Source organism: Bubalus kerabau, chromosome 1 (genome assembly GCF_029407905.1).
Source record: "Bubalus kerabau isolate K-KA32 ecotype Philippines breed swamp buffalo chromosome 1, PCC_UOA_SB_1v2, whole genome shotgun sequence".
NCBI lineage: Eukaryota > Metazoa > Chordata > Mammalia > Artiodactyla > Bovidae > Bubalus > Bubalus kerabau.
Window position 1 is genome coordinate 222,168,652 of NC_073624.1, and position 21,169 is coordinate 222,189,820.

Sequence of the window (21,169 nt, forward strand, 5' to 3'; positions counted from 1 at the left end):
GACTTCACCTTTTAGAGCCTCAGTTTCTTCAACTGTAAAATGGGTCTAATAGAGTGAGGATGAAAAAAATGGGTCAAAAGCACTTGGTTGGCATCAGGCCTTAAATACTCAAGTGTCAGCCACCAGAGGTAAAAGCTGGTCCTGTCGTTCACATCATCCTGGTTATGTGGTGGAAATCCTCCATCCTCTCACAAGGCTGGCTTTGGGACAGAAATAAAGCCTGAGGCCACTTGTCCCTTCCCCTTTGACTCTCCTTTTGGTATATCATTAATTAATTAACACATTTAACAAATATTTATTGACTGCTACTCACATGCCAGATGCTGTGCTGGAAGCTTCCCAAGGGGTGTGGTGTGTATGGGAACACTGATCCCCAAGCTTGGGGCAGTGGGTGTGGCTGCGGGCGGACAGAGGCCTGGACTCTGGAGTGCTGCCAGTCACCAGCAAGCGACCTGCTGCTTTACCACAGTGGACAGTTTCTAAGTGCGCCATGACAAAGGCCAGGTGGTCCTGAAGTCGAGAACAAGAAGCCTCAGAACAAGAGCTCATCTGCTGGGGGGAACAGACAGGCTGTGAACAGACAGGTGTGAATAGGTCATCAGAACACTGCATGTTGCAGGAGTGTCAGGAAGGAGCCCAGTAAAGACCAGAGAGGAGCAGGGTGAGACAGAGTGGGGAGGTTGGTGCTGATAGCATCATTGCTGTTGCTATCACTGTGGGGAAGTTTTTGGTAGAAGACACTATAGACTGGTACATAAGTGCTTGGAAACCACAATTTCCTAGGGAGACAGAAAGCCTGACTCCTCTTCTTGGCTTTGCAGCTAACCTGTGGTGTGACTTGGACAAGATGCACTCAGGATCTCACCCATATGATGGAAGTGGGTGGATTGGACCAGTGATTCTGAACACTATAGTGGGTCATATACCCCTCTGAGAAGCTGGACACTGTCTCTCAGACAAAGAGCAAAAATACACAGAAATTTATCTACAGTGTCAAAGGGCTCCTTTTACCCCCTCCTCCACCTTCAAATCCTAGGTGAAAAATCTCCAGCTTCCATGACCTCAGATATCCTTTCTGGCATTATGACTCTGACACCTATGCCTGAGAGACATGCCTGGAGGATAGGCATCCTTAGGAAGCCTTCTAGATGGGGGTTGGGACATCTTGTCTTGGGTTCAACTGCCCAAGGAGGCCAGTCAGACTTGACACCAGCTGGCATTAGGAACGGAGAGCCAGGAAGAAGATGTGAAAAAGAGAAGCAAGGTTGGGCTAAGGGACATCAAGGTACAAACACCATGATCAGTGCCAACTGGCACTCAGTGCAGGGGATTTGGACAGTGAAATGGGTGGGGGGATGCTGTGCGAGAGTGAGGGGATCCTGCCCAGTTTGCAAAGGGTAATTAGTTGCCTTTCAGCTCCAGACATCTGCTGCCACAGGCGATGGGGGGCCCAGAGCAGCCAGTGCTTTTTGTTTTTCATGAGAAGTTTTAGATCTGGCTTTGGAAGCCTCTTCATTTTCAAATAACAGCCAAGTTTCTGAAAACACTGTGAGCCACTGTCTGATTTCTTGCCTATGTGATCCATGTGTCTAGGCTACAGATGGAGACACTGAGGCTAAGGGGAGAGAAGACCGAGTTCTTATACTCTCTACTCTTCTATGAACCATGTTTCTGCCTCTAAGATAATGAGTAACAACATTAGTGCTGCGCACAATCACCGTCAAACCCTCCAAGTGTCATTAGAAGGGCAGTGACCCTCCCAAGGTCACAAGAGAGAAGGTGGCAGAGCAGGGCCCCGGGCAGTGGGACCATAAGGCTCAGCTGCTCTTCCCCACACATGGTCCTAAGGGGAGGGGTCTGCGGAAGTGGCAGCCACTTCTTAGAGAGCCCCAAGGCCCTGGCTGTGCCCACTCTGGCAAACAGCTCCACCTGGATGGACACTAGTTCTTTAATCCGATTAGATCCGGCACCTCAGAGAGCCTTGGTAATCCAGGGCTGGCTGGAGCATTGCCTGGAAACTCGTCAAGCAGTGGCCTCGGGTTGGGAGGAGCTCTGCTTAGAAACATGGGGGTCCCCAGCCCTGCTGCCTTCTGCATCCACCCGGGCAACTGTGGCTCCTTGGTCTGTGCCTTCTTTGTGCTTTGCCCCTGGAAACCCAGAGAGGGGGCCTGCGCCCTTAAATCATGTGTATGCATCTCTCAGCACACAGCCGCGGCCGCCCCACCCACCCACAAAGCCATCAGACCACACTTCTGAATTATCTGGGGCAACTTAAACTCCCCCCTCACCCTGTTAAGATTCTTGCCTCTGGCCACCACAGACCAAGTAATTCCACAGGTTGGGGAAGCAATTCGTCTTTTGATTGCAGAGGAAATGAGAAAGGCTGGCCAAGAGCAGTGTTGGGAGGGTTGCTACCATGTCGTGTGGTGACGTAGCATCCTTCCTGAGATCTGTTTGAGGGGGCCTCAGTATTTTATATGCGGTGTTGTGAAGTGATGCTTAGACCCGGGTTCCAGTCCAGTCTCAACCAGTCTATGTAATCTTGTTTAGATACTACCTATCCTATTGACTTCTGTAGAAGCACACGGTGGGGGGTGGGTGCGGGGATCCTAGGAGAGGTACTATTTGGGGAGTGTTTGAAAGTTAGAGTAGGCCCTTAGCATTCAGTACACACGCTGTGGGGGAAGGCCTACCACTTATCAGCTGTGTGGCCTTGAATGAGTGACTTACTCTCTCTTGAGCCTCAGGGGTTTCTCATCTATAAAAGGAGACTGATTGTATCAACCTATTTTGATTGTTTTTCAAGATTGTAAATGATAATGCAGCTCAGAAGCAATAGCTTTTGTAATGATTTCCTAAGGCCACTTGACCTCTATAACTCTGTGAAGGCTTTCTAGAATACTGACTCCAAGTAGAGCATCACTTGGAGGTCTTCTCTTGCTTTGTCCTTGGTGGATCTTCTGTTCAGAGTCTGAAGCCACTCACTCCCTCCTTCCCGAAGCCCAGTGAGAGAGAAGCCAGTCGGGAGACTGGTTACCTAGTCTCTGCAGGTACGGGGAAGAAAGAGGGTAGACCCAAGGGAGAAGGCAGGGGAGGAAGGGAGCAGGGAGGCTTCCAACCTTGCAACAGTTAAATGTTAATATAGGTGTCTGCATAGGAAGTGTCTTCTAATGACAGAAGGAAACGAGGGAGTTTTTCAATCATCTCCTGCTTAACAGATACAGATGTATTCATAATTATCCCTTGCCTCGGGCCTTGAGGCCCAGGTGGGCTCCAGAAGGCCTGTGTTCCTGCCAGACAACAGTCCTTAAGGAACGTCATGTAGACAATTGGAATGCCGTTTATCGTGCAAAACACAATAAAACCCTGAGCTCTCTTCCTGTCTCAGAGACCCATAAATTATGAAAATTATACCTGCCCCAGGCCATGGACATATTGTTTTATTAAAGTTCCGATGAATAAACTTAGGGCTCTGAAAAATGTCCTCTTGGCTTTCATCGGGCACACACCTCCAGCATTGAGCTGTCTGCTGGGGTGCATTCAACGAGTTCACAACCCAACTTGGCGAAGTTAAGCTGACTTCAAGGTGCAGTTTCAGCAGGCTGCAGGGGCCAGCTGGGGAGCTACGGAAGGGGCTCAGGGCCTCCTGGCCTGATGACATGAATTGTCCAAGGGGTTCTTGTTTTCTGCCATCAGCGTGGGGACTCCCCCTTGTCCTCACTATTCTCTTTTTTTGGATGAGCTGAGGCTTGTGGTGCCGTCATATGAGGTGTGTGGTTATGGATGTGGAGAGAGTTGAAATCCTTCTCTATTTTTAAATTTAGTTGCTGGGGAGTCTTTTTAGTCCATCCTGTGCGTCTGCCCCAAACTGAGTTGCTAAACCTTCAGCTTTCCATTTTCCCATCTACCCTTCAACCGTGACAGGCCTGTAACTCCTTCTCTGACCCTCAATTTCTGCATCTTGAAGAGGTAACTAACGATGGTATTGGTCAAGTATGTTCAAGACTTGGCAAAAAGGAGCCATTCACTATATTCTAAGCATTGTTACTGCCCCAAGTCATTTCATAACTGGGAGCCAAGAGGAACAGGACCAGGCGAGGAAAGACAACGAAGGCGCGGGCAGGGCATTTTCTCTGGCCACCAATTTTTAAGAAACAAGCTCACATTTGTTTAGCTTGTTTCCTCAAGAGGTTTTGGGTGGGTGAGACAAACCCAACATCCTGTATAGGTTTCTGTTATTTTTAATCTCTAAACTGAAGAAACAAAACCAGGGGCAGGCCTGCCCCACGCCTCCACCTATCAAGACACCCAAGACTTAAAGCCTGGGTGTCAGTAACTGGGATTGAGCCAAGGAAAAGGAAAACCACCTCCAAGTGTCATCAGTGAAGGAAGACACCAACATCCAGGAGCAGGAGAGGCCACAAGTTCTAGCTGAGGGGGAGGCTGGTGTCTTTATTTTGGAGCAGTTCTAGTGCTGAGAAGACCACAAGGAGGATGGACATCCTTTATGCCTTTTTGGGAAGTTACCAGGGGATCCTTGGCATGAGTTTGGATGTTTCGAAGAGGAGTCTTAGTTTTCACAAAGACTGGAAATATGCCATCCCTGGTGACTCCAGAGACAACCCAGAGTTGGATTCAAGGCTCCAGACGGCACCTGTCTGTCTAGTTTCTCCTGTCAACTGTTGTTGGACCCCTTATGGCTAACAGAAAAATATCTTTAAAACAGGAGGCATGTGTTCAGTTTGAAAATAATAGTCAAAGTCTCCTTGTGATTGGCATATGCAATGAAAATAATTAGAGGCTCTCCTCCCCGCCTCCCCCAACCCCTTCGCTGCATCCTCTGATTTAAATGTCTGCGTGGTATGGGGGAGATGGATAGATGGAAGGTGTGTTGGAAAGGAAGGCAGAGGCACGTCATTTACTAGATGGAAGTCCAAGGGGACGGGTTTGTTACAGTAGCCACCAGTCCAGAGAAAATAAGGAAACTGCCAAGGGTTTTTTGGTTGGCCTTCTGTAAGCCTATGTGTGGGTATATATGTGAAAATCTGTTTGGGGAACACCAAGGTGAAAAGAAAAGAGCTGCAGAATTTGTATAAATTGGACAGGTCGACGAACCTCCCCCACTTCCCAGTCATCCATCTGGTACCAATACACTCTTGCATAGGGGAGGGCTTGCCAGAGGATTTAGCAGCACCTGGCAGGATTCAGCTTCATCAGAAAGTGAAGCTTTCCTCCAGGGGCTCTAAGGTCATCCTTGAGCCAGGACCAGGGCCAGGAAGCCCTGTCCCCCTGCCACACTGTCTGCCGGAGCCTGGTCACTCATTTCCATTTGGCAGGTGTTCTTTGACAAACTTGGACACCTTGCTGGGTGAGGATGTCAGGGGTGTGAACACACAAACACACGAGAAACAGCAGTCCTATGTATATTTAACAATATATATTTATATATATTTTCTAGATCAGTACATTCAGTTTTTAACTTGCTTTTTCTTCACAAACAGAAGAACTCTTACAATAGTAGACTTTCTAAAATAAATACTATTAAAATAGAGCTTCAAAATAAATATTCTATACAAAGGAAACCTTCTGTGGTAACTTTTGATGTGGGGTGAGAAAGGGTTACAGTGAAGAGGGAAAATGTGCCGGAATGGGACCCTTGAACAGCTTTTCTGTTTTTAACACAAAACTGAACTGTGGGGCAGTGAGAAAAGGAAGCAAGACAACACAGCGACTCACCCACAGCAAAAATGGCAGCTTAAGATTGGGCGTCAGCTGTCACAGTAAGCAGAGGGCCCGAAAACGCTTGCCCAAGACATAACCCAGAAGGCCGGTGCAGTTCATAGGATGCCCTGGTGACGTGTCCAGTGCAAAGTGGTGGTGCCTACACCCCGCCGGACACCTCCTGGGGCAGCACAGAGACCATGACGTGCAGGATCTGGTCCCAGCCCACACTTTCCACACTTGGGACTTGTCATAATCTAACTGGGCCTCACTGTCAGGAGGGGATGTGTGCAGACTCCAGAGCACTGAAAGAACCAGACACATCACACGATAGTCTTCCGTTTGTCAGCTGAGAAGGGGCCCATGTCAACAGCAGGGACTGGTCTTCACTCCTCCCAGACAGAGCCAGTGAGGAGCCTTGGTGGACCCCATCTTCTACCTAGAAAGGTTTGGCTCTCCTAGACCCTGTTCTCAGGGCGCTTGCCAGAGTTTTGGGACTTTACAAACCCACCCTCCAGGGGAAGCAGCTGCACCCCTTTAGAACAAGGGTCCTGGGCCCAGGCTTGTGGATCCCACCCCCAGTTCCAGGCAGAGCCACCAGCCATCCCAGACTGAACCTTAGTGGGAAGCAGCTGGCAGTCTGCTAAAAAGGTCAAGGTGAGGAGGCATAAACCAGCCAAGCAAGCAGTTGGTCACAGGACACACAGCCAGCCAGAAGTGGCAGCAGAAATGCGTCGTGTTGCTGAGAGCTTGATCCCTCAGTGGCCCTTGACTGGCCCCTGGGGGTGACAGGCAAGCCAGTTTTTTCTTTTTTCCAGAAAAACATGCTGAGGGACTGCTATGCAACAGAGCTGGGAGAACGAACGAAAGCTGCGTGCACAGGACACGGAGAATTCTGCAGACATCCACCTAGCAGGTTAGATGCAAACCAAAAAGAACAAGCCAAAGCAGGGGAAGGAAAAAAAGAAAACCAAAACCCAGAAAAATCCATGTTTACAACTATATACACAAAGTCAGGGTTCAGGAGGCTACTTGCCAGGAAACAAGGGTCTTTGTAGAGATGGGGGGGTAGGGGTAGGGTGTGTGTGTGTGTGTGTGTGTGTGTGTGTGTGTGTGTTCAGGAGGCTACTTGCCAGGAAACAAACAAGGGTCTTTGTAGAGATGGTGGGGTAGGGGTAGGGGGTATGTGTGTGTGTGTATACACAGCTTATGTAAATCAGTTCTCCACAGAATGGGCACATAGAACACCAAAGATCACCAAAGTGCAACTTGCCACTGGGTCAAGTTTCCCGTGGAGACATTTGAGGGAGGGGCTTTGGGGAAAGTTCTGAGGCCTCTCCCAGAGTGGACGTATGCCCTCTCTTTTTGGGGGTAACCTCTGCACACCTGTTCTGAGGAAAAATATCTCCAGTCCCTTCAGTACACATCTGATACATTCAATTAGGACAAGTGGTTGGCTGAATGTGTTTTTCTATCATTGCCTCTGATTTGTGCAATAACATCCATACATCCACGACAGCTGTGGCAAGGGTAGCTACAGGAATCAGCCTTAGAAAACGCAGATTTCATATTCGCCTTTTACAAGCTAGCAAATGTTATATAAATAAAGCCTAAAATAATAAGACCATCCCCTCCTTTCCTCCAGTCAATAAATACCTACAGTTACAATTAATTTATTCTAAATCATAAGATGTTACTACCAGTCTTCAAGAAGGAAAGGAAAAAAAAAAGTCCTTGAGAAGCATTGGGTGCATGACCATCACAGCTACCTGCCTCCTTCAAGGAGGCTGTTCTGTTCCTACAGAACAAAATGAAGTGCTACAAAGGCTGTGCCCAGTACACTTCCAACACCGCCCCAGGGTAGCTCTTTGGACCCAAGCTACTTTCTCTCATGGCAGGGAGGGGGAAAGGGAGGAGGCACAGAATACCACATGAAGCAAAAACCCCACACAATTGCTGGGGAGTAAGGACCAGACACACTACAGCTTTTGCATGCAACAAGTACCTACCCACCGGACGAGCTGCGCTTGCTGAGTCCTTTAGCACCTTGAGAGAGAGTTGCTACGTCTTTGGGGGCTGCTGGGAGGGGCTCATGTGGCCATGCACAGAAGCAGGGCTCAATCCCAAGAAGTCCCCCGGAGAATCTTTCCCCCACCTGCATTTTTCTGACTCCCCCCACCAGGGCCTCCTAACACTAAAATAGACTCTTTTGTCACCATCTGTCTATTTACATTAAAGATACAGACACTGTACACAAAAGGCTAGGACAGCAAGCAGCAGAATCAGGCGAGAAGAAGCCCACACCCAGCCGTCACTCTGCCAGCGCGAGGTGCTGCCTCTCTTCTCTGCTGTTAAAATCTTCTTCTTGGTAGGGGGGGTGGGGATTGTGTTCCTTGAGGTTGCTCGCCCCCCCAGATTTTGAAATCAGCCCTTCCTGGGGGTGGCCCAAAAGGAAGCAAGTGTTTTATTATTATTTTTTAAAACACCGTTAGTATCTGATATAAAAACGTGTAACGACTGGATCCAGAGACCACAGCCTCAGACTCATTGGCAAAATGCTATTTGGTCTCAAATTTGCTGCCCCGGTCTTCTCTACCCGTAGTGAAGTTTCTGGAAAGGATCTGGGTAGAGAGAACTGGGGGCACACAGCAGGCAGGTGAGTCTGTGACTCAGTAAGAGCCGAAGGACGGTATTATGAGTGGAACACCCCCGAGAGTTAGTGAGGAAGCTGGAAGGGAGAAGATGTACTGTGCAGTGGCTCCTAAATCTGTCCATGGCTCCAGGCAGAGCAAGGAACGAGGGGCGGGGGCTCCCGAGTATATACAACAGGGATTGCCAGGGTCTACACCTTCCCCGAGATGGGGCAGGCTGGGGTGGAGGCTGGGAGAAGGTACAGATGGTAAGACTCCAAGTGTCTTCTTCCAAGTCCCCTGGCCACTCAGATTTCCTCCCAGGCAGCCAGAGAGAATGCAAAAGAGCAGGGAGAAAGCGAGGGAGGAGGAGGGCCAGGAAGGCATTCGAGCAGCTGCAACTTCCGGATGTGTCCACATCTGTGTTCCATCTTCTGGAAAAGAAAAATCGCCCCCAAACCACACCACACCCCTGCCACTGTCTGTTTCACACAAAGTTCCAGGATCCTGAACAAAACAACCCCAAAGTGCTTCTTCATCCTTTTGGGGAAGAGAGGGGTGGGTGATGGTGGTCCCTGTTTCTTTCGCAGCTGGGGGTGGGGGGTGGGTGGACTAGCAGGGTCAGCCTCGGGATGCTAAACCTCTGGCTGTGCCGTGGTGCTCTTCTCAGGTGTCAGAAGGGAACCGGGGTTCCAGGCGGAGCGCTGGGACTTGACCCTGAGCATCAGAAAGGCTTGTCCGGTCTGCTGGCCTTGGCGTCCCCAGCCGCCGCCTTGCAGATGACGCTGTTCGTGTGCTTGCAGCGGCACCCGGGGCGGCGCAGGCGGTCGTAGCCGCGCTGGGCCAGCTTCACACAGCCAGTGGCGGGCAGGTAGCAGAGCAGACAGGGCAGCACCAGGGACAGGGCACCCATGAAGGACCAGCGGGCGCAGCAGTTTGAGCGGGAGCAGGAGCAGGGGTGGTCGGCACAGGAGCCCTCATCGTCCTCGTTGGTGCAGTGGTAGAAGATGCCCTGCACCAGGCACATGCAGGTGCCATAGTTGACCAGTGTCTGCGCCGAGCACAGGCACTCCTGGTTGCAGACCCAGCAGGAGGGCAACGTCCGGGGGGACGCGCACTCCTTGCACTTGCACTTCCCGCAGGCCTCGCACAGCAAGAAGTGCTTGTCTAGCTCTGGGGGGCCAGCGGCGCCCTTAAGGTCCAGTGGCTTGCAGTGGATGGCCTTGGGCTGGATGCGCACAGCCCTCGGGGAGGCCTGATCAGCCACGGGTGGGGGCGCCATGTGGTCTAAGAGGCGCTGGTCAGAGGACGTGCTGCTGCTGCTGCTCACAGAGCTGGGGCGCCCACTGAAGGAGATCCAGTGGTGGGTGACGTCCTGGTCACAGCGGGCTGGGGTTGGGGCCAGCTCTGGGGCTCCACCCCGGGTCCGCTTGGGGCCAGAGGGGGGTGCCAGGCCAGGGTTGTCGATGTAGTCGTTCTCTACGTGGCTGGTCTTCATCTGGTCGATGGGAAGGATGGTGAGAGGGTGCTGGAGCCGGCTGTGGGCCGTACGGCTGTCCAGTAGGGGCTGGACCATGACTGAGCTGGGAGTCAAGGGGACGCTCTGTGGGATCGGGGGCTCCATGGGGCCGGAGGTCCTGGGATGTGCGGAGTAACAGGCTTCTAGGGGCCCTGGGTAGGGGGGAGGAAGAGAATGGATTCCAGGCATCAATAGGTGGCCTGTTAACACCCCCATCCACCATTAGGTCCTTGGGAGCCCAAATGAAATAGGATTCCTTTGGTGGACTACCCAGCATTAATGCTTAGATGATATTAACAGTAATGACAATTTTAAATGGTAGAAATAACTTATTTAGCGCTTACAAGGACTCTTCTAAGCATCATATTATTATGTTATCAACTTTTCACAATAACCCTAGAATGTAACTACCATTACCCCTTTTCTAGTTATAGGAAACTAATGTTCAAAGTAACTTATCCAAAGTCACACAAAACCTTCAGTAGCAGAACTAGGGCTCAAACTTGGGCCATCCAGGTTCATTCTTATAATCCCCATGAAACATGCTTGATTTAAGACAGACAGAGCTTAGCAGTTATAAATGCAGGCTCTGTAATTAGATCCAAGTTCAAGTTCTCACCTTTGCCTAGCAGTGTTGCTGTGAATGAGGTTCTTTAACTTCTATGCCTTAGTACTGTCACCTGTAAAATGGGTTCTTGTAAGAACTAAATGAAAAAAAAAAAAAAAAAGCATATCTAGGACCTAGCATTTTGCCTGACACACAGCATGTACTCTAATTTAAGTCCATCCCAGAGTGCAACCGTTTAGATTTCCTGAGCACTAATAAGCATGACTAATAAGTACCAAGTGTTATGCTGAGTGTGAGGATGTAGTGACTACAACAGTCAGTCCCTGTGTGCTCCCGTGGAGTTTTTATCAACTAGATAAACAAAAGCCTTTATTTCAGATAGTCACAAGAGAAGGAGGAGCTGTATCTGATGCCTACACATCCAGGATATTAACTTATTACTACTACTTCTAAGAGCAACAACCTCCAGTGGCTAATAACCCCTGGACAGGTGCCCTCCGACAACTTGGATGGGAAATCCCCTCCGAGGGGCACTCACTTCACCCATTTCCAAATACTGAGCTAAACATTCAGCCTAAATGCTGTTTACTAGAATAGCTAAGCCAAGCCTGGATCAGTTTCTAATTTCACCGAGAGAGTGCAATTTTAAGTTGGAAACTGGCCAGAGATTCAACTGCAGTGCCTGACACGGAACCCCAGGAAGTCACTTAAATCAAAGAGCGGAAACGGCTTGGTTCAAATTTAGAAAGTGCACATTGTTTTCTATTAGAAGTGCCATTTCCTCGCCTGCTGACCTTTACATTCGGAATTCGGCTGGAGATCAATTTAAAGAAATAGCAGCAGAGGCCAGGACCTCTGCCCAATTTGGAATCCCAGAGAAAGATTAGACTCTGGGAAGATTCCACTGGGCTTGTGGCTGGGGGTTAGAACAGACAGCCAGGGTGAAGATAGAAAGAGATGATAACCACCTTTGGAAAAAAAAAAACACAAACCACATTGGATTAATGTGCTATGGGGTAGGGCTTCAGTAAATGCTTTTTCAAGATGCTAATGATGTTCTAATTTGGAGAGCCGACTGTACCTCTGCTATTAGGTTCATCTTGCCTCAAAGGTGATACCTAGGGACTTCCCTGGCAGTCTAGTGGTTAAGACTCCAAGCTTCCACTGCCGGGGGTGGGGATTCGATCCCTGATTGGGGAAATAAGATCCCACATGCAGTGACAAAAAAATGAGAAAAATCCTTAAACTGAATAAAAATGAAAATACAACACATCAACTTAAAAACAATTAAACTTTAAAAAAAAAAAAGTGATACCTAAGAAGAGGATGTGGATAGGTTTCCACTTCCAGTTCTAACCTCACATCCCTCCAGACTTGGGCCCCAGCTAGTCATCCTAGTATTCCAATCACAGGAGGATACCTGGCTCTGAGTGACACATTCATACTTATCAATGTCTATAATAAAGAATGGAGAGAGACAGAGAGAGAAAAGCCCTTCAGGACACTCTGCATTATACTTCCTCTGCTTGGAAACAATGGTTTGATTAGAAATGGTTCAGTTGTTGGGGAAGGACTTCTTAGATGCTTTCTAGCCTGACTGAAATAAAGAGCTCAGTCTAGGTGCAAAGTTCATGAAGTGAATGAAAGGGAGCTTATCCCCAGGGTTCTCATCTGTGTACTGCAAAATGCAGAAAAAAGCACTAAGTCTTTTCTACAAGGTTCATTGCTCAGTCAACTGATATTTTCCCTTCACAAAGGCCATGAACTACTGGCTTTGGTCCCACAGCCCTATCTACTTAAGAGATGCTGGTGTTTCTGTGCAGAGTTTTTCCCATTTCGGAGAATGTGTGCCTGGGGATAACCTCTCTCCTGCCTCGTGTTCCCTCCACATGTCAGGAAAGCATCATCTTCAACGAGGAGACTTTCCTACGGCAGAGTGTGACTTCAGTGTCAGGCAGGTCTGCCACCAAGAAGCCATTCTTTGCCGAGACAGCGTCCTTTAGGGGTCCTGGGTTTGGGGCTGGATGGGAGATGTCAGTTGAGCATTTTGGGAGAGGAATTTTTTCCAAGGCTCAAGCTGGTCATGGGGCAGAACTTCAGGAATGCTAAAGTGGGCTCACTTGTTCTTTGCAGGGATTCCAAAGCCTTGCTTCTAGAATAAATGGGTTTGGGGTCAAAAAAAGAAGAGTTAGGAGCCCCGGGTTCCAGCTCTTTGCTTGGAGGAAAAGGTGTGACTAGGCAAAAGAATGGAAAATGCTGACAGAGGCTCAGGAGACGACTCTCTGGCGCCAGCCAAGAGGTGCCTCCGCCAGAACCCCCACCCCGGACAAAGACAACGTGATTCCCTTATGCCAGAAGCTCAGGTCACAAAGCTCAGGGTCCTGCCAACAAAATGTCAGTGGCAGTGTGAAGGCTGTATTGCCCCATGTAGTTGAGCTTTCATCTCTTAGGACCAGGGCTGGGACTTGCCACGCTGTGGGTACTCCCTCCCCTAAACCAATCACCCACTCTCCTTCCTCCAATCCTACTCCTGAGATTCTTTAAACAACGAGCACACTTTCTATGGATGAATCAAAGGCATGGACAACGCTCAGGGATTTTAACAGGCCCTGGACTCACAAGGCAGATTCCTGGAAAAGTCCCTCCAGGAAGCCAGGGTGGGGACAGTGGCTGCTGGCGATGGGATATTGGCATTACCCCACTCCCATCACCCTCCAGGGGCAGCTGTCAACATCTGGGTCTGCACTTAGGGCCAGACAAGGGGGTGGGAGCTGGGTCCCTGGTAACTCAGCTCTCTCAGGGCAAGCCACGCCCTGGATGGCTCCAGCCGGCATATTCTAAAATGCATCTTCCCCATCATAACACTGATGCAGGATTCCTTCGGGCTACAGCCCAGCAAAAGCCAGCAGCTGGCTCAGACCTATAGGTCTCCAATCTTCTCAGGCTTCATCTCCTAGTTAGCTGGGACCGTCCATCGACAGGACGGTTGAATTCATTTGACTCACATGAAAAAAAATACCTGCTGATAGCCTGATGGATAACACTTCAGCACAGCTAAGTGAAGTTTCAAACACACCTTCCCATTCCTCGGTTTCAAAGATCAATCTCTACTCACTGGGACACACCTATCCTCCAGTCTACCCAACACTGCTGAACTTAAGTGTAGTTTAATATGTACTCTGTTTCCCCTGCAAGGAAGGAAGAGATTTGTAATATAAATAGGAGAGAGGAGGCTTTTGCTTCTTTTAGGTTGTTTGGGAGACTGATAGCCCATTTGGAAGACTGTGGACAGAGAAACAAAGCCAGCACTCCACTTAGCCAGAGAAGCACCTCTGTGGAGTGGTAGGTGACAGCCTTATGGATTAGCACGAGGAAAGGAAACTTTTACCTCCACTCCAACTTTCTAATAATAATTAATAGTTAGGAAAGCATCTAGTATTTATGAAACATTTCTTGGTGCCAGGATCTGTGCTAAATCCTCAGTGATGTTCTCCTTAAATTCTCACCATCACTTTGGAGAATAACACCTACTTTGCAGAGGAAGAAACAGAAGAACAGAGGGTCATAGAGCAGGCAAATGGTCAGGGCAGGACTTGAACCCAGTCATCCCCGCTGCCCGGACTTGCAATAATTTCTGGATATTCAGGGAAGGGCGTGAAAGCACCCTTCTCTCTTGTAGCTAAGAACTCTGCCAGTCTCCCGGGTCTGCCATCAGCCCTCGGGGAACCTCATCAGGCCATCTTCGGGCTGTTAACCCAACCAGTCTGGAAATGAAGGCAGACGGGGCTGGTATCAGACTGGCCCCCAGTTAGGGGAATTTTCAGTGTGGAGAGTGGGGGCCAGGGCTTTGAGACCTGTCACTAAAGGGAGCATCTGTGCTTAAGACATCTCTGCTTCCAACTCCGTTTTCTTTGCTGTCCCTTTTGTCCTCCACACACCTCCATTTTACTAAGCGTTTTCATTTTTAGTTTTCTTAAGGTTGAATGGGTCTCACTTGTAGGATCTCACCACAAAGCAGCCCCTAAAAGGGAAGCCTAGAGTGGGTGGGAATCCCCTCTCCTCCCACCTGTAAAGCTGAACTTCAGGGTCCCCAGGGCACATTCATGGATGTGGCTTCCTGGTCCAGGTCTGTGGCGAAGAGGAGGAGCTAGGGTAAGAGGAAGGCAGAAGAAAGAATACCCAGTCAGTGGATATTAAAAAGCCTAGAGCACAACGCCCTGTATTTGTAGTCTGTGATACCTGCGGGGAGGGGCTGAGCATCAAGGTGACACACAGCTCAGTGCAGGCTGGCTGCAAAGAATCAAGACCCATGTTAAATGCCAGCTCCAGCCATCCACCACTTTCCCTGGACTTAACCCAGGGAGAGGAGTTGGGAAGTATTAGGAAAATCTGACAGCTGTACTTTGAAAACTACAGGTCAGCTAATGCCAAACTGACAAGAAGCTCTGAACGAAGGGGCACTTTTTGTACTGCCTCGTTCAGTCCTAGCAGATGCTTTCAGGGAAGATGCTTTAACAGCTTTAACAGCTCAGAGAAAAAGGTCTCTAAGCAATGCAGGAAAACACGGGTTCTATCCCTGGGTCAGGAAGATCCTCTGGCGAAGGGAATGGCAACCTACTCCAGTATTCTTGCCTGGGAAATCCCATGGTCAGAGGAGCCTGGCAGGATGCAGTCAGTCCATGGCATTGCAAAGACTGGACACGACTGAGCAACTAAACAACAGGCTGTGTGAGAGCCCACTGCTACATCTGCCACTATCCCTTGGGTTCTTTGGGACAACATCTCAGTTCATTAGGCTCCAATTATTGCTTCAGAAAGACTTTAAAGGGGAGGAAGGGGGGAACTTCTCTGGTAATCCAGTGGTTTAAGACTCCATATCCTCAATGCAGGGTGCAAGAGTTCAATCCCTGGTCAGGGAACTACAATTCACTAAAGATCCTTAAGATCCCACATGACACATTTAAAAAAAATAAAGGGGGAGCGGGGAACGAGGGAAGCCAGAGCTTGTCTTCCCTGTACCCTACAGAGGGAGATCATCTTGGCTGAGAATTAAAGCATTTAGACAGCTGGATTTGTCTGAGAATCCTTGCCCCCCCTCCACCCCACCCCATTCCAGCACCACACTAGGAGCTGACCTCTGCCCATAACCTGTCAGAGATCACAAAAGAAAACAGCTGCTTATCCTCACTTAGTCTCATCCTCAGTTATCAGTTCCCAAACTTCTTTTTCCACAGTCAGTCAGCTGAGGTCCAGAGCCCCTGTACAAGGCTGAGTTGGAGAGGTCTTGCTGTAGGTTTTGGTTCTGGACTATTTTAACCAGCTACACATTTTGGCTTTGATGTATTCCCCTCATAACTGTTGTCTGTTCAGATCCCCTTTAAGAGGGATTAGAAGTCAAGAGTGAGAAAAGAATGGAGCTGGAAGAAGCCTGTTAAATACTGGTACAGTTTCAGAACCCCTGGCCTGCATCAGAGTTTGGGGGTGGGGGACCAGGAGCCTAAACCCCAGGGAGGGACTCCCACCCCCATTGGCACAAAGATCATTTTATTGGTTTCACCACCCTCCACTAAGAACTGGAGTTACAATAATAGGTTTTAGCTTACTCCTGGGAGGGGGCAGGAAATGACTCTCCCTCCCCCTAACCAGAAAAAGACAAGGGAAACCACTTTTCTGCAAATGGCCACCTGCCCCAGAAGGGCCCCTTCCCTCCTCCACGAGATCCAGCACATCTGTGCTCCCTCCCTGGTGCCCTTGCTTCCTCTACTGACTGTCCTTGGGAAGAACAATCATGATCACAGCTGAACGGTGGAGCCTCTTAAACCCAGCCACATGTCCCGGATACATCCCCAGCCTTGTCAGCTGTCTGGATCTGCAGGGTGGCCCCAGGCCCCCTTGAGAGCTCCGCATCCTCCCCTCTGTACAAGAAGTACCCCACGTCTCCTGTGGAGGAAGGGGCTTCCTTACAACCATGCCCTCCTAACAGGCACCCCTAGTAACAAGGGCACGGCCCCAGCCCTGCACACTTGGCTAGCTGCTCGGCTGGCCCTGGCCCCTGGGTGGGGGTGGGGTTTTTTCTCCCCACTCTGCAGATGGGGAGACTAAGGCCCAAGTTTCCTAACCTCTCATCCGCTCTGACCCAGTTCCCTACCTTGGTCTAGAAGAGGTAATACAGTCTTCCGTTATGTTGCCCTTCATCACCTTCTTCCTCTGGCTCTTTTGAAAGAGTAAAAATATATTCCAGTGAGTCATTGCTTTCCCTTCTGTCCAATAGCTCCAGGTTGGCCGTGCGATGGAAGCTTCTCCACTCTTGCCCTTCCCCTTCCTTAAAAACACAGTCATATTGATATCCCAAATCCAACATTTTCAATTCTGTCCCTAGATCCAGAGGTTTTCCTCACAAGGAAACTTCTGCCTCAGTTGGGGCCAGATGATAGACAACTCTGGATGCAGAACCAAACTGAATCCTGTAGTTTTTACACTGAACTCCTTCTCTGAAGAGAAGGGGCTCCTTTCTAAGCACCCTGGTACCATTACCTGCGCCCTACCCAAGAGGACAGCCTGGGAAAAGAAAAAGGCTTGTGGGGGCCCAAAAACTGGTGCTGGAAGATGTGACATAAAGGGACTAACAGCATCAAAAATTGGAAGAGAATTCCACACATGTGATCCCAAGCATTAAGCTCCAGAGCAGTACATCTCAGGGGCCATTTCTGGAAGTGTTAATGGGTGTTTTTTCCTCCCTTAATTTTAAAATTCTGGTCTCTCCACCTATTCTGGAAGGATAAAAGCAAAAATGACATCTGCAAGCTCCAAATGTCTTCAGCCTCTGCCCTGCTTTAACTAGGAATCATTCTGTTGCAGGTGGTCAGTCTCCTCCCACAAAGCCCCTTGGAAGCTCTAAGGAGATGTTGCCATTTCAGAGGGTACTAGTAGAAAAGGTGGTGGGAATGAGCAGGAGAGCACTTATTCTCCACAGAACAGAGAGTAAGAATCTAAAAAGGAAGATAACCAAGAGATGTCGTCCTCACTGAGCATTTGTCCATCAAGGAGAGTTTACAAATCTGCCACCAAAACGCCTACCTTGTACTAGCCATGCAGCTCAGTTGGTCAGGATGTGCACTGTTCATATTAGAATTCATCTAGAGCCTTCTGGCAAGTGAGGACCCTCCCAAGGGCTGGGAAAGAGGCAGTCTGATTTTATACTGGACATGTCTACAATTTCTTTCCTACCTTTCTGCTTAAAGAGATAGAGGGAGATAGAGAAAGGGGGCGGGGGGGTAGAGGGAGGGAGGTAGAGGTGGAAGGGTGTCGATGGCTGCCCACCCTTTCCTAGTCTGCCCCATACCCACTTAGTCTTTCACTAAGGGGAAAAACTGAAATTTTCAGATGTTTATGCCCCATTTGTGTTAAGATCCAGGGAACTCTAAACATTGTGAAATCACCAGTGCAATATTGGGCAGGGCCTCAGGCCAGACCGCACTTATTAAGACGTTGATAAACCCACATTTCCTAAATGCTCTGGGCCTTTACCTCCCAGCTTTGTATCCCTGAGAGGCTCAGAGGCACTGAGAGCCTCTGAGTCAGTCAGCGAACCAGACTGACAGGCACTTTCCCTTACCCAACCCCCAAAGTGGAGAGAATCATGCCCACTGGTTTGGAAGCAGGAAAGAGGGGGTTCACGCTGGGTCTGGGCACCCCATTGAACACACACCCTTCCTTTCTTCACAAATCATCCTGGGGGGAGAGGTGCCCTCCGAGCCCTAATGGGCCACAAGGCAGCCTTCTGCCCCCTCATCCAGGCCTGGCAAAATGGATACCCATCCAGCAGCTGGTGCATGAGGCAGCTAGCATCTGTCCCCTCTGCCCACCATCCAGCCCTCCAGCCGAGCTCTCTTCTTTCCTTCATCACTCAGCCCATCTAGCCATGCAACCATTTTCCACCTCTCTTGCTTCCTCTGCCCACAACCCCCAGCCCTCAATCAAAGAGAATTGAGAAACTGGCTTCTTGCACAAGAGCAGCTACTGTCTAAATGCTTTTTGATCGTCTGCAGGGAGGGGAAACTGGGCACAGCCCTGGCCCCAGTGATGGAGCCAAGCTCCAGCTGTCCTGGCTGGCCAAACCTGCCCTTACCCCCCTTCATTGCCTCCCAAGCCTTGGCGATTCAGAATTTGCAGAACGTACCGTCTCTGTCCTTTTTTCTTCTCGGTGATGTCAAGCCTGGTACCACCAAGAAGGAAGGAGGGAAGGCGGGAGACTTATCTCTCCTACGCACGCAACCTCTTCCTCCAGCTCCCACACGCCCGGCGTTATGTAAACGCACCTTCAGCCCCCACCACAGCCCCAGCGCGGCCGGGAGCTTCGGGGCCTGGCACAATTCGGTGCCAGGGTATAGGGGGACACGAGGAGGCCGAGGAACCTCGGCCCCTGCAGAGGCCGGGGAAAGGAAAGCAACTGCAAGGCAGTTGCACAGCATAAAATGCGGCAGCAGAGCAAAGGTCAGACGGCGAGGAACCGCCTCACCAAAGAGAGAGAGAAGAAATGCCCAGTCCCGGGCCAGCCCTGCGCTGATCATCGAGGGGTAGGCAGAAGGAAAGAAACCTAGTCCATCACGGCTCCGAAGGGTAAACTAAAACCTACGTCGAGCATAGGCCGCTGCGGCGGGCTGGGGAGATCTACGGCAGACTGGCACCGTGGGCAGAGAGCCCAGGGTGGGCGAGCCGCCCAGGGTGAAGGCGCCCGCCGGACCCAAGAGGTGGCTCCTCACGGAGCCCAAAATCGCCTGTTCCAGCGCCCGAGGTGGGTAGTGGTAGGCGGAAAGGGGCCAGGACAGAAGCAAACTCCCGGGACACGCACGGTGCTTCTGAGTGGTAGAGTGGGAAAGCCCGACTTGGCAATGCCCGGGGGTCGGGAACGCCGGTGCCAGGCTGTGAGCACCCCGGCGCCTAACTGGCCCAGCCGAGGGCGTCAGGGAGCTGCGGTGCACCGCAGCTGCTCCAGGAGGCGCAGGGAGAGGGAAAGAACATTGAGGCGCGTATAGAAATAGCGCAGCATTTGCCCCAGCCCGAGGGGGAGTCGCGTTGCGACTCAAGAGAAGGGTAGTTTCACATCCCGAAACCGGTCGAGGACTTACTTTGAGGAGCCGCAGAGTCACAAGCATTGCTCCACGTCTGTGTAAACCCCCGAACCCGAGCGGATCGGACGCCGCTGTCCTCGCAGACGCCGGCCGGAGGAACCGGCTCGGCTCCCTGCGCTCCGCAGCGCCAGCTCCGCGCTGTCAGCCTCTCTCACTGCCTCCGCGGCGATGTTGCAACCACTGCCTGGGAAAATGGCTTTTTTATGAATGGGAGGGAAGGGAGCTCCAGTGCGCACGCGCGCCGCTCGCGATTCTATGAATGGGTGGGCACAAGAGACCCCGCGCGCGCATGCGCCGCGTTCCTTTTTTTATGAATGGGGGGCCGGAAAAGGACTTAACCCGTGATTGCTGGGGCTGGCTCCCGCTCCTCCAGGGGCCGTCGCTCTTTTACAAAGAGGGGTGGAGGTTGTTGTTGCTTTTTTTTTTTCCCTCTATGAATGGAGGGCGGCGGCGACTGCTGCAGCTGGTTCAGCTGCGCGGGCTGTACCCCCTCCCAGCCTGCGAGAGGAGGTAAAGGCCACCTTCACGCCACTGCGGACCTGGGTTGGAACCGTCCGTGTTGCTGGGGGCGGGGTGGTGGTGGGGAAACACTGCGACCTCAGGATCCTGGGCTAAGAGCTGGGTGGGGGAGGACACACCTAGATCCAGGGATTTCTACCCGCCGCAAGCAGTCAGAGGGCGGGGAACGGGAGGACCCCTGCTAGGGGCCTTCTCTTTCTCTAGAGTAGGGGCGTCGGGGGGGAAGGGTCTTGAAGCAGTGTTTACCAAAAATTTTAAGAAAATGTCAAAGGTCCATATCAAAGAAGGGCGAAGTTGGGGGTTACTGAGTGAATCTGGTTTCCTTCCTGAGGCTGAGTCTCCCTTGAATAAGTGCAGAGCACCCCTCCCCCACTTCTTGGGTGTGGACAGGACTGGGCCGAGCCTCTTCCGGCTCTAGTACCCCCCGGAGTGGACTGGCTACTCAGCTAGAGACCTGGCTCTCGCCTGGCAGCGCCCCACTTCCTCCCACCCCAGTGTAATGTCCGCAGTGCTCCGGCGTCCGCCCGTCCTCTGCTGCCCCGGCTAGTGCTCCCCTCCACTCCCGCGCGTTTCGCAACCCTCAAGGGACGCAGGCCTAAAGAAGGCCACAGCCTTTGCTGCTGTAGGCGCCTCTCTCCAACCGCCCTGACTAGTGCCCCGCCGGAGAAGCGGGAGCGGTGCAGAACTGGCCAGGTGGATGGGTGGAGCCGTCTGCGCCAAAGATGCTGCTGGGGTGGCCGCGGGATTAAATAACAACAGGGCTCTTGAGCCGCAGAGGAAATGGAAATGGCCGGGATCTTTTCTTTGCAGTTAATGATGGGGCGGGTGGGGCGAGGGGGGGAGGTGGGAAGAGCCTCAGCCCCGGCGGGTGAAAAGAAAAGCCCCCGCCATTAGGCCCGACTCCGGGAAGGCGGGGAGCCCTCGCAGCAGGCCCAGCTCCGCCCAGGAACGGAGGAGGCTGTAGCCTCCGGGGAGTACGAGGTAGGGGGTGGCTTTGATGCAGGGATAAGGCTGGGCTAGGGCCTGAATCCCCCTGAAAGGTTTATCTTGGTGGTGTTTTCGCTTCACCGGGAGGTGGTGA

General features: G+C 51.0%; 2 protein-coding genes across 25 annotated transcripts in view; one reads left to right on the forward strand and one right to left on the reverse strand.

Moving 5' to 3' along the window:
* Positions 1-7,179: 7,179 nt before the first annotated feature.
* SPRY4 (sprouty RTK signaling antagonist 4) lies at positions 7,180-19,788 on the reverse strand. Of its 6 annotated transcripts, XM_055556343.1 has the most exons (5): positions 19,567-19,787; positions 16,587-16,651; positions 14,505-14,585; positions 10,490-10,550; positions 7,180-10,022 (listed from the first exon to the last, which is right to left on the reverse strand). In XM_055556343.1, exon 5 carries the CDS (start codon positions 9,973-9,975, stop codon positions 9,076-9,078), a length of 900 nt encoding a protein of 299 aa, XP_055412318.1. In that variant the 5' UTR covers positions 9,976-10,022; positions 10,490-10,550; positions 14,505-14,585; positions 16,587-16,651; positions 19,567-19,787; the 3' UTR covers positions 7,180-9,075. The 6 variants fall into 6 exon arrangements, with proteins under 6 accessions (XP_055412318.1, XP_055412327.1, XP_055412302.1 ...); XM_055556352.1 differs by lacking the exon at positions 10,490-10,550 and having other exon boundaries at positions 19,567-19,788; XM_055556327.1 differs by lacking the exon at positions 14,505-14,585.
* Positions 19,789-19,911: 123 nt separating this feature from the next.
* Positions 19,912-21,169, forward strand: part of LOC129634267 (uncharacterized) — a 296,914-nt gene continuing 295,656 nt past the window's right edge. For 10 of the 19 annotated variants that reach the window (XR_008705552.1, XM_055556406.1, XM_055556454.1 and 7 more), the window contains exon 1: positions 19,912-20,079. The gene's annotated coding sequence lies outside the window, so the exon portion shown is untranslated. The remainder of the gene's footprint in view (positions 20,080-21,169) is intronic. The other 9 variants (XM_055556387.1, XM_055556376.1, XM_055556380.1 and 6 more) reach the window with 7 other exon arrangements.